The sequence below is a fragment of the Trichoderma virens genome (genome assembly GCF_000170995.1).
Source record: "Trichoderma virens Gv29-8 chromosome Unknown TRIVIscaffold_1, whole genome shotgun sequence".
Lineage (NCBI taxonomy): Eukaryota > Fungi > Ascomycota > Sordariomycetes > Hypocreales > Hypocreaceae > Trichoderma > Trichoderma virens.
Genome location: NW_014013748.1, coordinates 457,043 through 470,734, shown reverse-complemented (window position 1 = coordinate 470,734; position 13,692 = coordinate 457,043). Strand labels below are relative to the sequence as shown.

The following is a 13,692-nucleotide window of genomic DNA, read 5'->3' as shown; positions in this document are numbered from 1 at the left end:
TCTTACTAAGGACGAAACAGAAAGACGTCACTTGCTGCTCCTAGCAGAATTAGCTGCGATGATGCTACTACATACGTAGCTGAAGGTCTCTTGTCTCGGTGAATTTTCTGTATCCCTACCTTATCAATTGTGTACTAGCGGCAGAGGGGCACAGGCCGATTGGCTTACACAATCCGCAGCAGGAGATGCCGTGCCGATCGAATGTAACAACGGCAAATATCTCAAAGCTGAATGGCTACACTTGGGCCGCTGTCTCAGGATTGGTCAAGCTGCAGCCGCCAACAACTGTCAGAGTAACAATAGGTGGCTGGCTGAGCACATACAATGGCTGGCTGAGCATCATTCAATGGCTGGCTGAGCTAAAACCTAGGACCCATACATACCTAGGTAGTAAATACATTTACAGAGGACGGCGAAATATCGAATGCATTCTCTCATAACTCTCTAGAGGCAGTTCAAGTAAGGCCGACCATTGGCAGGTTTCTGTGGTTCAAAAGCTTGTGGGAAAAGGGGAGGAAAAAATAGCAAAGACAAGAAAGAAACAACAACAAAATACGAGGAAATTGGGGAAGGGGAGTCCCCTTACAGTCGCTAGCTGCGTCATATATGCTGGGCTTGCTCAAGAAAATGTCTTGACTACGGAGCCGCTCTGCCCGAAATATTAGAGCTTACCCAGACACCAAGCCGACGATAGCCTAGTTCTCTCGGAAATAAGTTTCTTGCATCTTGCGATGCCCATATGGTGCATAAATGGCATGTAGAGAGCATTTAAGAGGATTCTTTTTACAATGGGCAGATATGAATACCTGTACAATTTTTGATTTATTCCCAGCTGCTATTCCGTCACTGGATAGAACTGTGAGGCCACATGACCTCATATATACAGGTACCTATAGGTATCTACTACATACAGGTAGATGCCTACATAGGTAGGCACCTGTATATTGTGCAGAGCACCTACATAGGTACATGTATGAGGTAGCTACATCCCCAGAAATATAGAGATAGGTACCTAGGTAGGTACTACCTAGGTCGGTAGTCAAGCCGTCATTTACATCATCTCCGCTCCCTAACCATAGTGACCTGTGGTGTGCCGACTTTATTTGACGTGCCCTGAAGGCGCAACTTCATAATTCCTGTATATGTTCGAGTATTTTGTCTCGTAATCACTATTTTCTTCTAGACTTCTGGTAAGAGGCCAACTTACCCAATCTTGAATAAAATAATCGACCAATGCCCTGCATCCACGAACACCACTCTTGGAGGGCCTCTTCCCGGTCTAATGGGTGATGGAAATCCAAGAATTTAGACACAAAACTCAGACTTTTTAGTTGCAACATCATTAATCTCATAAAGTCCAGTAAGTCCTCTAAGTCCTCGTCCGGCGTCTCATGAAGTCCAGGTTGCATGATCGATTCCAAACGATCATACCCATGTTTTGAACCATCCGGGTTTCCAAAAGTCGATTGACTTTTAATCCAGATCATTAGAGATATGTCGTACCATCTTTGATCAAGACTAAAAGATGTATTTTTGAATCGTTTGGCCAATAACTTCTCATCTAGCTCTGAAAGCACCTAATTCCAAGTACACGGTCAACGAGACGATCTATATCTTGTGGATCTTCGGTTTTGATGATAAGTGTTCGCAATACAGGCATCAGAAATCTTACCCAATAAAAGCTCATGAAATTGACGTCTATCAGCTGAACATGCTTGTATCTGCTAATATCATGTTCGAAAGCGGCTGGCTTCTCTGTTTTTGGAGCTTGGGGTAATGGAGAGTGTGACAGATTCTCATCAATTATATGGTTTCTCCATTCGATTGCCTGTCTTTCCGAGAAATATGCCTGCATTGCTGATGCAATATGTTGACCTCTCTCTTTACGTATATAGTTTAGACCACAAACATGACTGTGAAACAGTTAGCTCTAGTTGTTCAGTGGGACGTAAAGGTGGTAGAATATATATGTGCGCTCATGAGGAGAGATTGGGGCATAAGTAGGTGAAATGTACCACTGTATTTCGTCATCTGATGCTGATCTGAAGCTCGCAAAATGACATGATGGGCATTCCGTATGTCCCTTGTTCCGTCTGACAAACATGATGCGCATCTTTAATACAGAGTATGGCTGCCCAAGTTTATGAGCCAATGAAGTTTCTGCGCCCATGGAACTCCATACATACTTTGATAACTGAGAGCCAAGGTCCAGACAAATTTAGTCTTGTTTTGCTATCGTAATGTTCTAAGGACCATTCGCCGTTGCTAATTTTGCTGGTTCCAATATCCATGAATCTATCTTTCAAAATATGAACGAATGACTATGTAACGAAGCGTCAGCTAAATGTCCAATACACAGAACAACAAAGAGAATTTCTAACCTCTTTCGAAGAAATGGTCTCCAAATAGAAAGGTAGATTACACCCTCGGGCGTCGATAACCAGCACTGGACTCAACGAAACCTGTTTCAGCAGTCGTGGCTGTTGTCCAAATGCGAAGCGAATGAAAGTTGATGCCCTCTCTCTATCGCACGGACTAAGGCTTTGAAGAAAAGTAGTCATCATCCCGTGTTCTAAGCATTTGTACATCAGTCAATAATTGGGATAGCATAATAGTATATGAATGAATGAATGAATGGAAACTAACCAAGGCGAGTTTTCTCTTTCTCCGAATAGGACATGAGAAGAGCACTCATGGTAGCTGCCGCTGTGGCCGCTGCAAAGTGTTGCCATTCGCTGTGTTTATGGCTATCAGCATAATCACTCACACCCTTGACGAGGAGGCATGGGATTTCTTCCCAAATTCCAGCTGCCTCCATTTCAAACGCAATAACACCATCTTTCCGAGCAATTGTATCTCGATCTACTCCAGACTTCATCACTGTGTCACCGGAGGCAACGGATCCGACATGTATCGCCGGCATCCGCATCCCATTCGGCATATTCGTATTCTGTTCTCGGCTTTTGTTATTTATCGATCTCGCTCTCTGCACAAGAAATCTGCTATTGCAGCCGAGCTCATTGCACGAAGCAGTGAGAGCTTCATCACAAACTGGAGACGTCAGTTCGTTACACTCTTTGCATATACAGCTAGGCGACTCATGGTGCTTATGCCGATAGCTGGGCTCAAAAAGCTCATCCTTTGCTATCCCTGGATATACATATTTTGCTCCACATTCTTGTTCAGTGGCGTTATCCTGTAGTCGACTTAGAAACTTGGATGCTTGTTGACGGAGCTTATTCCGGCCCCGCATTGTCTCGGCCATGACCACAAATCCCTGGATGTCACTTCTTTGGGCCTCCGTGGTAGTATACTTGCGGACAAATCGATCCGGATATTTCTTCCCAAAGTCGTACTGGACAATCATTTTGCTGATGACCACGTCCCCCAGCATGATCTCGGTTCTATCTTGAGTGTTAGGCACACCGCCACATATGCCCACTAGAAACGCTTGCCGTAATCCCGTATAACTCAATCTCATACTGACCACGGCAGATGCCGCACTAGCCTTCCCCATTCGTTGTAATAGAGTTAAAACCACATTCTGGTCCCCGATTCTGCCGGTTGTATACGTGTTGATATCTCCGGGCGCTGTTCCATACGGATCTCCATCTTCGTCCCAGAATTCGTCAAATACTAAACATACCGCATCGTATTCCAGCGGCAGTGCACAGATAATAGCGGTCGTAAATTCTTCGCGGCTCAATGGCTGATGGTGTCTTGGTAGCTCTGTACGATCTTGAGAACTCGTTTTTGGAGCTAATGCCAAGCCATCTGAGTCACAGCGAGGTGGCTGTAGTCGTGAATGGCTTTGCATCGTAAATCTTCTGAAGCTTTCGATACTGGGTGACTGATACGCGCCCGACGCGTCTATTTACACGCCAACACGGCTGAAATCTTGTGGGAAACCCAATTTGTGTTTCCCAAGACAAATATTGGAGTAAGATTGTCGATGTACCGAATAAGAGATATGCTGGTTTGCAAGAAATTGCTGCGCCGCCACGTTCGGAAGAGGCTGTAAGCCTAAGATGTTGTTGCCCGACTACATATGTCTACAAGGGCTGTGTTATGCATTGGTGCCTGATTCTAACACTAGGTCAAAAAGCTCAACGAAGCCTACAAATGGGAATTAAGACCAATCAAAAGAACGCTGCTATACCTACATGTACGTATCCTTGTCTTTGGCATGCTCATGTGACTTTTGCACAGCCTTGTAATTTAGCCCTGCGATATAAAATCATTGTAGATATTAGTACCTCCTCTTGTTCGACTTTGAGGCTTTCGGTTGATTCCGACACTCGTTTCTTATCTTTCCACATGCCACTCAAGTAAGATTGAAACTTTCTGAATAAGGTTTCTATAGGTATTAAGGTGAGCTTAAGAGACATAGATGTCCAGAGTTGTAACTACTTGCTGCACCTAAGCGAATAAAATGCACGTATGGGATCAACTTCAGAATCGAAACAAATGTGCGTGCTCGAATGAAACTTTCTAATGCAAAATAACTCATTATGTTCCAACATTCGCCCTCAAATTATAATCTGCGTATACAGGTACAGTAGAATGGACCCTGTGCTTCGCTGTCGATTGCTTCTTTGTTTACTTCGAACGTGAATGATTGTGACTATTGTGGTCAAGTAATAAGTTGAGTAGTCCCCAATTATGATGGTAGACGAACTTTGGTAAGGCTACAAACCATAATGGAGATGATAGCATCACTTGATGAGAGCATCACTAACTTAGAATATGTAACGTACTTTGGAGCTGTGTATAATTCAAACCTGAAGACAAGTAACTAATTACTAACCCCCATTCATTCGAGCTGCAAAAATATACAGACTTTTCTCTCATATAGAATGGTGTCTACTAATAATGAGCTTTTGGCCCGTATCATCAGTGCTGTTTACGAAAAGTGAATGTATACAAAACACAATACTGCCTATTAGACGGTAGGTCAAGTCTACATATAAACAAAAAGCAAAATCCAAGCCAATAATCCGTGTAGGCGAAAGCAAAATGCCCTCAAAGTATGATTTCGTATGGCGATATAGAGCTTATCAACGAGGGAGGCATGTCTCTCAAGCAACCAAGCCAGATTTTCCTCAACCTTAATGGAAGGCGCAACACTGAAATTATGAGCCAAACCTTGATCAAATCTTTTATATGTTGTTATTTACGTGATTATCTCGTAAATTATAAACTCCTATTATATTTATTTAAAGCCCTAAGACGCCGCTCTCTCTAAGAAAACTATTCGGCCCATCATTCATCTCAATACACTCTCTAGCTGTGCTTCGACTGACACTCTGCATCTACATTCATCAACTTTACGCGCTTTGCCATTATAAATCATCTTGTTTCAGTAAACGTATGTACTGGATCTATGGATAGTTGATAAGTACTAATAATTTGATGCGATAGGCCTAAAAACAGATTGTATTGCAGAGCAACGCTCCAGCCACTGTTTATACCTACTTTTCCATTCATAATTCAATATCTGTGAGTCTTTTCCATGTGGCTATTTCGATAGTAATGTCGAATTCTCGTTATGGCATTGCTTTTTACTAACCACTCCTATAGGAATCAAATTGCAATGTCCAACTTGGATAATACCATGCTCATGTTGGCCGAAGATGGTACCAAGGGCAACTTTGATACCTTTCATCCTTTTACTCGGCTTCCCCTTGAACTTAAATGCATGATTCAGGACTTCTATATCCGAGATTTCCAGAGAGGGGCCCACTTCTTCGCAACATCAGAGAACCCAAGAAGAATCGGCCGTACCCTGAGAGGTTCTATTTTCACTATTGAGAACGGCCATGGGCTCGACCTTGTAGCTCCCAAATCACTGAGCAAGTCGAACTCCGTCCAAGATTGGATGATGGAAAACTCATCAGCATACGTCAAAGATGGCGCCCTCTGGACGATGTGTTGGGAATCCCGCGATATCATGACCATGCGATACCGACAGCTCAGTGAACAGCTGTCAAGGAATCAATTCATTTCTTGCAAATTTACACGGAATCAAGAAAGATTTGAGTTCAAGGTCTCGCCAGAAAAAGACCTCTTTTGCATCCAGCCACAGCATACCCGGATCCCATGGTGCATCATGCCTTTTTATAGGCTTCCAGGAAGTTTAAGTCTAACAAGACTTACGAATACGGCAATAGAATACGATCCAGCATGGCTGGATACAAGTAAATCTGCCGGTGGCGTGCCATGGTTGGAGGATAGCCCTCGGGGGTGTTTTATCCGGACTCTTTGGGCGGTGGCAGAGGGGAGAATGCACAATGGCTTCCAATTCTGGATTATCGACCGTAATATTCAGAGAAGAGGCAAGCCATGGGCCACCTCCATACCCATTGCGGACAGTGACACCGACGAAGAAGAGAAGCCAGAGCCATTGGTCTTTCAGGGCTTCGACAAGCGGTATGTCGAAGTGCGAGGCTTGGAGGAGTGCACTTGGGACGCCTTGAAACAGAATACGGCGTTCCACTTTCTCCATTGGCTCCAGATCGATGCTGGTTTTGGCACTGGCTGGATGATGATGCATCGCGGCAGGCTCAGCCAGGACAATCCGCCGCTACAATACCGTGACTTAGATGAATTGGTCAAGGTGGTGTGCGAGGAGAAGCTATAGTAGCTTCTCAAGGAGGCTGGTTCCCTTTTTTTTTATTTTGAGGCATCTACGCAGCGGGCATTCTTGTTACGTTATTGTTGCTTTCTACTCTTTCTCAGACTGGGGCTTACTATAATATTGATGTGACATATGAACGTCACATAGCAGCTATTAAACCTCCTACAGGCATTTAGGTATAAACTTGACATTGGATTTATCTGTATCCTTTCTAAAGAAATGTGAAGTAATAGCCCTGTTTTCCATTGCAAATCGCCATTGAGTTACTAACCATAAGCAGGGTTTGCTGCTTTAATCACGAAGGATTCAGTTCGTTTGGTACCGCCAAGGCTTCGGTCTTGGCCATGCTGTTGGGTGTTAAGTTGGTGGAGTGTAATTTATATCTTCAAGGGTCTTTATGGTTATTATGAGTTTATACCAATACGAAGCCCACCTGCGCAATTGAATCGACAACCTTATTTCCACTCACACAGACAGATCTCATCCGGTATAGCCAATCAACGCCAAGTATATGTTATCTCGTCACCATATTTAAGCGCCGGGCAGAGCCGGACATTTAAATCACCTCCTACAGGGTTGCTGTCCTCTCTCTCAATATTGTTATTTTTTATACATAGAGTCTCCCTAACCTATTCTTAGTTACGTGCGTTTTTTTTTCCTTGGCCGTCGTTTGGGTCTAGTCTTGCTCTTGCTCTTGGCTTTCGTGTAAGATTACGGAGTACATCGGGGTCTTTTATTATTATTATTTTTCTTGCCCAATTTGATCCTTGTACACTTTCCTACCTAATTCCATTACAACGCGTCCACGGAGGTCGGAGATAAACCACAGCATTAGTCAATTAGCATCATTTGTATCACAGTAAGTGTCCCGACATTTCCTGTATATGGGCCAATCAGCAGATTTATTTACATAATGGGTGCAAATCATGGTGCAATTGCTCTGCGGAGCCTTCGGCATTCGCTTTGATTGACGCACATGATTCCAAAGTTCCCGCTCTGTCGAAACTCCCGTACGAGTGCTAACACAAGTACAGGTTCGCCGGCTAGTTCGCCCGACTAGCTGTTCGGCAGTCTTCACGATTCATGTTGCTTGTTGCACCACTGTGAGCTGATAATCCATTCTGACGCCCGCAACATGGTCAGATGGCAACAATTGAATCAATTGGTGTAAACGGTGACAGACCTTCTCTCAAAGTACACCGGATCTTCGACTCAAACTAGGCTTATATAAGATGCATAATTGAGCATATTTTGCATGGATGACACCATACTGGAGACTACGACAAATACCAGGAGTATACTACGGAGTACTATCTCATACCGCTAGTCAAGTTCGGCCTCTAGACCCCTTGTCGTCGGCACCTCAATGGGCCTTAACACTCGAATGGGAATCGTGCACGTTCCATGGTCGCGCGAGACTAGGAGGTAATACACACTTGGCTTTTCGGTTAAGCAACACCAAAGCTAAAAATAGGCGCTGTAATGCCGGCTGAGAATTGGCCCTCTCTAACCCAATACCACGATATTTCGCGGTGATGCGTGGTGGCTTGTAATCCGCGGGCTCTTATTGGGCCTGCGGCTGCTTGGTTCACCCGCCGGCGCGGGCAAACTTTCCGCGTGCTGGCATATATAACGATGACTGGTACCGTAGCATCGAGCCAAGTATGCAGGGCGAGTATCCTTGCCCGGACGGAAACAGGGTAGGTCAGAAAGAGGCGGCAAGGCAGCCAGCTTGTACTCGTGCGAGTCCGTACGGAGTCGTGTAACTCTAGTCCGCTGATAACATAGTCTATGTGCAAGGTAAGCAGACAATCAGGGTGAGTGGACGAAAAGCCGAGCCCACTTGCCTCGTAGGGACACATCTCCGCCCTTAGTCTTTGTGAAAAGTCATTGTCCACGGCCGAAATCTGCCAGATTTCGGCACTTAGCGGAGGAGGCGGAGTGACAGAGAACCGGTGTCTGTAGAGGCTGGGAAACGGTGTGTTAGCCTGAGATTGTGTCTGCGCCGGTGGTATGGTTTAGGAAGGAGGGTTCAGGTGAGATCGAGGGGTGATCTCTGCACAAGTTTGTCAATCTTCTACGCAGGGAGGCCTGGCGTGTAATCTTACTGTCCAGGACCGTAGGTGATGGTGTCACATCGAGCTGCATAATGCCAGGCACGGACACCTTAAGGCCGCATGAGTCCATTGGGCCATCCAGGCCCTTGTCATGCGTCCAGGTCTGTATGGAGGAGGCAAGGAGGGCATGACGAGGGCAAGACAAAGCGAACCAATTGGGCGAACAAGAAGTGGGCAAGCAAACAGGAGAAAAAAATATATATGGCCAAGATCGGCACAACGAAACACAGTTCACTCACCAGACCAACAACCTTGGCTGCTCTGCTTCTCTCCATCTAGACAATGCCTCTCAAGAACATCTTGGCCATTGTCGGCGCTCTGCCGCTGGCCTCTGCCGCTGGCTGCCCTCACATCAATGGCAACAGCAACGTTCACGTTGCCCGCAGTGGCTTTCAACACCCCGAGTCCATCCTGGAGTCGAGATTTAGCCCCGATGGCCCTGATTTCGGCTCGTGCCCCCGCAAGAGCACCGTTGCTGGTGGCGGCACTCGAAGCAGGCAGTGGTGGCCTTGTGAGCTGAACTTGGCCGTGCTTCGCCAGTTCTCTGAGAAGTCCAACCCCTTTGGCTCTGACTTTGACTATGCCAGCGCCTTCTCCAAGGTCGATGGTAAGTTTGCTGCCCCATAAAATGTTTAAGCTTACAAGTGCCGATGTTGATATCCGACAGTCGCTCAACTCAAGAAGGACATCACTGCCGTGCAGACCACCTCTCAGGACTGGTGGCCCGCCGACTTTGGCGACTACGGTCCCTTCTTCATCCGTCTTGCGTGGCACAACGCTGGTACCTACCGCGCCATTGATGGACGTGGAGGTGCCGGTCAGGGCCAGCAGAGGTTTGCTCCTCTCAACAGCTGGCCTGACAACGCCAACCTTGACAAGGCTCGCCGCCTGCTTTGTAAGTTGGCCCCTCAAACGATGAAGCCCGAAATGGCATGCAGGCGTTAAATTAAACATAATTCTAACCAAATTCAGGGCCCATCAAGCAAAAGTATGGCAGCGCCCTCTCTTGGGCTGACTTGTTCGTCTTCGCCGGCAACACTGCCATGGAGAACATGGGCTTCCCCACGTATGGTTTCGGCTTTGGTCGTGTGGATACCTGGCAGTCCGACGAGGGTATCTACTGGGGTGGCGAGCAAGAGATGTTCCCTGAGGCTCTGAACAACGTGGTCCGCTACAACGGAAGCACAGACTTCACTACTCGTGCGGACGAACTCGAAAGCCCGCTTGGAGCTGTCAGCATGGGTCTCATCTACGTTGACCCCCGCGGACCCAACGGTACCCCTGACACCAAGGCTTCTGCCCTTGATATCCGTGAGACCTTCGGCCGCATGGGTATGGACGATGAGGAGACCGTTGCCCTGATTGCTGGTGGTCACGCCTTCGGCAAGACCCACGGTGCCGTTACTGGCGACCACATCGGTCCTGAGCCCAACGCTGCCGACATTGAGCTCCAGGGTCTTGGATGGAAGAACAGCGCTGTCCCTGGCAACGGTGTGAACTCATACACCAGTGGTCTCGAGGTCATCTGGTCCCGAACTCCCACCAAGTGGGCCAATGGTGAGTATCTTGCATCTTTTCGGGTGATCAACAACTAAGACACGCACTAACGTTTCTGTCAGAGTTCCTCTTCTCCCTGCTCAACAACAACTTCACCCTCACTAAGTCCCCCGATGGTGCTCCCCAGTGGGAGGCTCTCGATGCCAACGCGTCCTACCCCGACCCCTTCATCCCGGGCAAGTTCCGCCGCCCTACTATGTTGACCAGTGATCTTGGTCTTCGTGATGACCCCGTCTACAACAACATCTCCAAGACCTTCCTCAACGACTTTGACTACTTCACCAAGAAGTTCGGTCTTGCCTGGTGTAAGTAAACCCATCAACTCAATTGGAGAAATGGTTGAGGCCTAACTGAGCTCGATATAGACAAGCTTCTCCACCGTGACATGGGCCCCATCGCCCGCTACCTCGGCCCTGAAGTCCCCAAGCAGGCTCCTCTGATCTGGCAGGACCCTCTCCCCAATGCCACTTACAAGACTCTGGCCGCCTCTGATATCTCATCCCTGAAGTCTCAGATTCTCGCCGCCCCCGGCCTGAACGTCTCCAACTTGGTCACCACTGCCTGGGGATCTGCCTCTACCTTCCGTATCTCTGACAAGCGTGGTGGTGCCAACGGTGCCCGCATTGCCCTCCAGCCCCAGGCTTCTTTCGCTGCCAACAACCCCCCTCGTCTGGCTGCTGTCATCAAGGCTGTATGTGAAGATGTTTCTGTGTCTGTACTGTATAAGTGCTTTGCTAATACAATTCGACCTGCAGCTCAAGGGAGTCCAGACCAAGTTCCAGTCCAGCGGCAAGAAGGTTTCTCTGGCTGATCTCATTGTTCTCGGTGGTGCTGCTGCCATTGAGAAGGCTGCCAAGGCTGCCGGGATCACTCTTACCGTGCCATTCACCCCTGGTCGTGTCGATGCCACCCAAGATCAGACCGATGTCTCCACCTTCGCTTTCCGTGAGTCCTATCCCCTTATGGCAATCTTATCGTGGCCTGCATGAATGACGCTGACTATTTTTGTGCTTTAGTTGAGCCCAAGGCTGACGGTTTCCGCAACTTTGGCCACGGCACCGCTTCATCTCTCACTGAGGAGCTCTTGGTCGACAAGGCTGCCCTCCTGACCCTGAGCCCTCCTGAGCTGACTGTCCTCATTGGCGGTATGCGTGCCCTCTCTGCCAACTTTGACGGCTCCTCCACCGGTATCCTCACCAGCCACCCTGGCCAGCTCACCAACGACTTCTTCGTCAACCTTTTGGGTTCATATGCCAGCTGGTCCGTCGTCCCCAACACCAACTCGGAGCTGTTCCAGAGCACGGATTCTACCGGCAAGGTCCAGTGGACTGCTTCTCGTGCTGATCTCATCTTCGGCTCTCACCCTGAGCTCCGTGCCGTTGCTGAGGTCTACGGTTCTTCTGATGCCAAGAACAAGTTCGCCAATGACTTTGTCGCTGCTTGGGCCAAGGTCATGGACCTTGACCGCTATGATGTCAGCGGACACTCTGGTCCTTACTAAATAACATTCCTAATACTTTCTCAATAATGTATATATAAGATGAATGAGGCGCAACTGCCATTAAGATACATGAATTAAATTTAAATTCTTCATCAATTCATAAAATTCTTCATAAGACTTTTCCATCCAGTTGATAGTTGTTGTAGATGGCCATGGCCAATATCTGTCCATCACTTTCATCTCATGCGGGAAGTAATCCCGGCTTCTTGTCAGGCTCCATACGACGTGTAAAATTCGCCACATATCAAACTGCACTTATGACCAGCCTGATAGACAACATTCGTCTCACCACAACTATATTTGCCACCTCGTGTTGTTTCTCCACTGGAGTTAACGCCCAGCCTGGTGGAATCGAACACTTTTCTTGGGACCCAATATTCTTCACACGTGTGTTGTACAGAGGAGGAGAAATTCCCCGTTCAATGCAGACTAATCGTTACTCCCTCTAACCTCATTGGGCTATTATAACGACCTATATGGAGCATAATCTGCGGAGAGTTTTTCAACACGAGACGGTGTAAGTCCACCATGTGTATAGGCGATTTCCTGTCCCACTGCATGTAACCAACAACATCGGAACTACCAAAATCTTCCGGTCCACCAACACTTTTGTTGGAGGTTTTATTTGCCTGTGCGCATTAAATTTTGCCTCAGGAGGTCACACAATGTCTAGATAGTGTCATGCGGTCATATAGTGGCGTATCATCGGCCTATATACTTACAGACCGCTTTACCAAGGCTTCTCTGCGTTTCATCTGCCGGAGAATGGTGCGAGAGGCAATTTTCATGCCGCTTTCCGTGTTGTATGTGAGTTATGTCTCACAATCGGAATAATCGTCTTGCATACGATTTATTTTCGGTACCAAATAAGCTGAGGATAAATTTTTTTTCTTCATCTGTTGTACTACCCGCTTTTGCTCCCAGCATCCTCCGAGACACTGCTGGTATGGTGTGGGCCTGGTGGAATCCTAGAATCGTTGTAAGATATTATTAGCAGCCTTGATGGAACAAGGCTGTTTCGTAGGGCTTTTCTGACCAATCGAGCCTTGAGCATTGAATAGCCGATGCACTCATTCGATGCTCATAAGGTGGAATTATCAGACCAAATTATGTTTAATTGTTTACCATTCAATCGACTAAAAATTGAGTCTTACAACCCAACATGATTTGGTCCCGCCAAGGATTCGGACCGTTCCCGAAATCGTTAAACTGGGGGGGTATCGTGGAGTAGATTCGATATTGAGCATTCTTGCTCCGTACATCTCACCGAGTGTAGACATCCCCAGTTGGCTTGAACATCTTGGTCTAATTTATGCAGTTGCAAATCATCTTGTAATTCCACATTGTAACGTTGGTAACGTTGGGGGCGGTCGGCCAGATGATGCTCCGTGAGCTCCGAAACAAGTCGATGCCGCATGCAACGGACAGGGACTAATTTCTGACATGAACCACGGCCCTCCCCGTGATATTCTGGCACCTGGGGGAATCGCCCGAATATCTCTTCTAGGCGTTATACCCGGCGAATTTAATAAACTACTAGCTCAACTAAGTAGGTACCTTATGGCATTCCAAATACTATTGACAGTTGCCTAAGTGTTTGGCAACGGATAGTTGAATTCGCCCGCTGTGCAAAGCAACACAATTCTGGGCCATCATGGTGGGTTAGTAAATAGAATTCATATGAAGGGAGTAATATAATGAAATCTATAGTTAGTATACTCTGCCAGCTACATGAGTCAACCAACAACAGTATACGTAATGCTGTCTCTCGTGAATGCCGAGGTTGCCCAACTCTTCTGATAAATCAACCGATGGATATAATACTGGACGCTATATGAGCTATAAATACCAATTATGTTTTACTAGGCGAGTGGGAAAAG

At 47.0% G+C, this 13,692-nt stretch overlaps 3 protein-coding genes across 3 annotated transcripts; 2 read left to right on the top strand and 1 right to left on the bottom strand.

Annotated features, from left to right (window-relative positions):
- Nucleotides 1-2,641: 2,641 nt before the first annotated feature.
- On the bottom strand, nucleotides 2,642-4,188 carry TRIVIDRAFT_187852 (uncharacterized protein; the record flags this gene model as incomplete). The annotated part of the gene is made up of 2 exons (XM_014105608.1): nucleotides 2,642-3,738; nucleotides 4,164-4,188. 2 exons carry the CDS (start codon nucleotides 4,186-4,188, stop codon nucleotides 2,642-2,644), a joined length of 1,122 nt encoding a protein of 373 aa, XP_013961083.1.
- Nucleotides 4,189-5,620: 1,432 nt separating this feature from the next.
- Nucleotides 5,621-6,640, top strand: TRIVIDRAFT_33709 (uncharacterized protein; the record flags this gene model as incomplete). Its single annotated transcript, XM_014105607.1, has 1 exon — nucleotides 5,621-6,640. One exon carries the CDS (start codon nucleotides 5,621-5,623, stop codon nucleotides 6,638-6,640), a length of 1,020 nt encoding a protein of 339 aa, XP_013961082.1.
- A 2,396-nt stretch (nucleotides 6,641-9,036) lies between these two features.
- On the top strand, nucleotides 9,037-11,812 carry TRIVIDRAFT_140278 (uncharacterized protein; the record flags this gene model as incomplete). Its single annotated transcript, XM_014105606.1, has 7 exons — nucleotides 9,037-9,361; nucleotides 9,422-9,649; nucleotides 9,727-10,311; nucleotides 10,374-10,616; nucleotides 10,677-11,002; nucleotides 11,067-11,256; nucleotides 11,328-11,812. The coding sequence occupies 7 exons, from the start codon at nucleotides 9,037-9,039 to the stop codon at nucleotides 11,810-11,812; spliced, it is 2,382 nt and encodes a 793-aa protein (XP_013961081.1).
- Nucleotides 11,813-13,692: the final 1,880 nt, after the last annotated feature.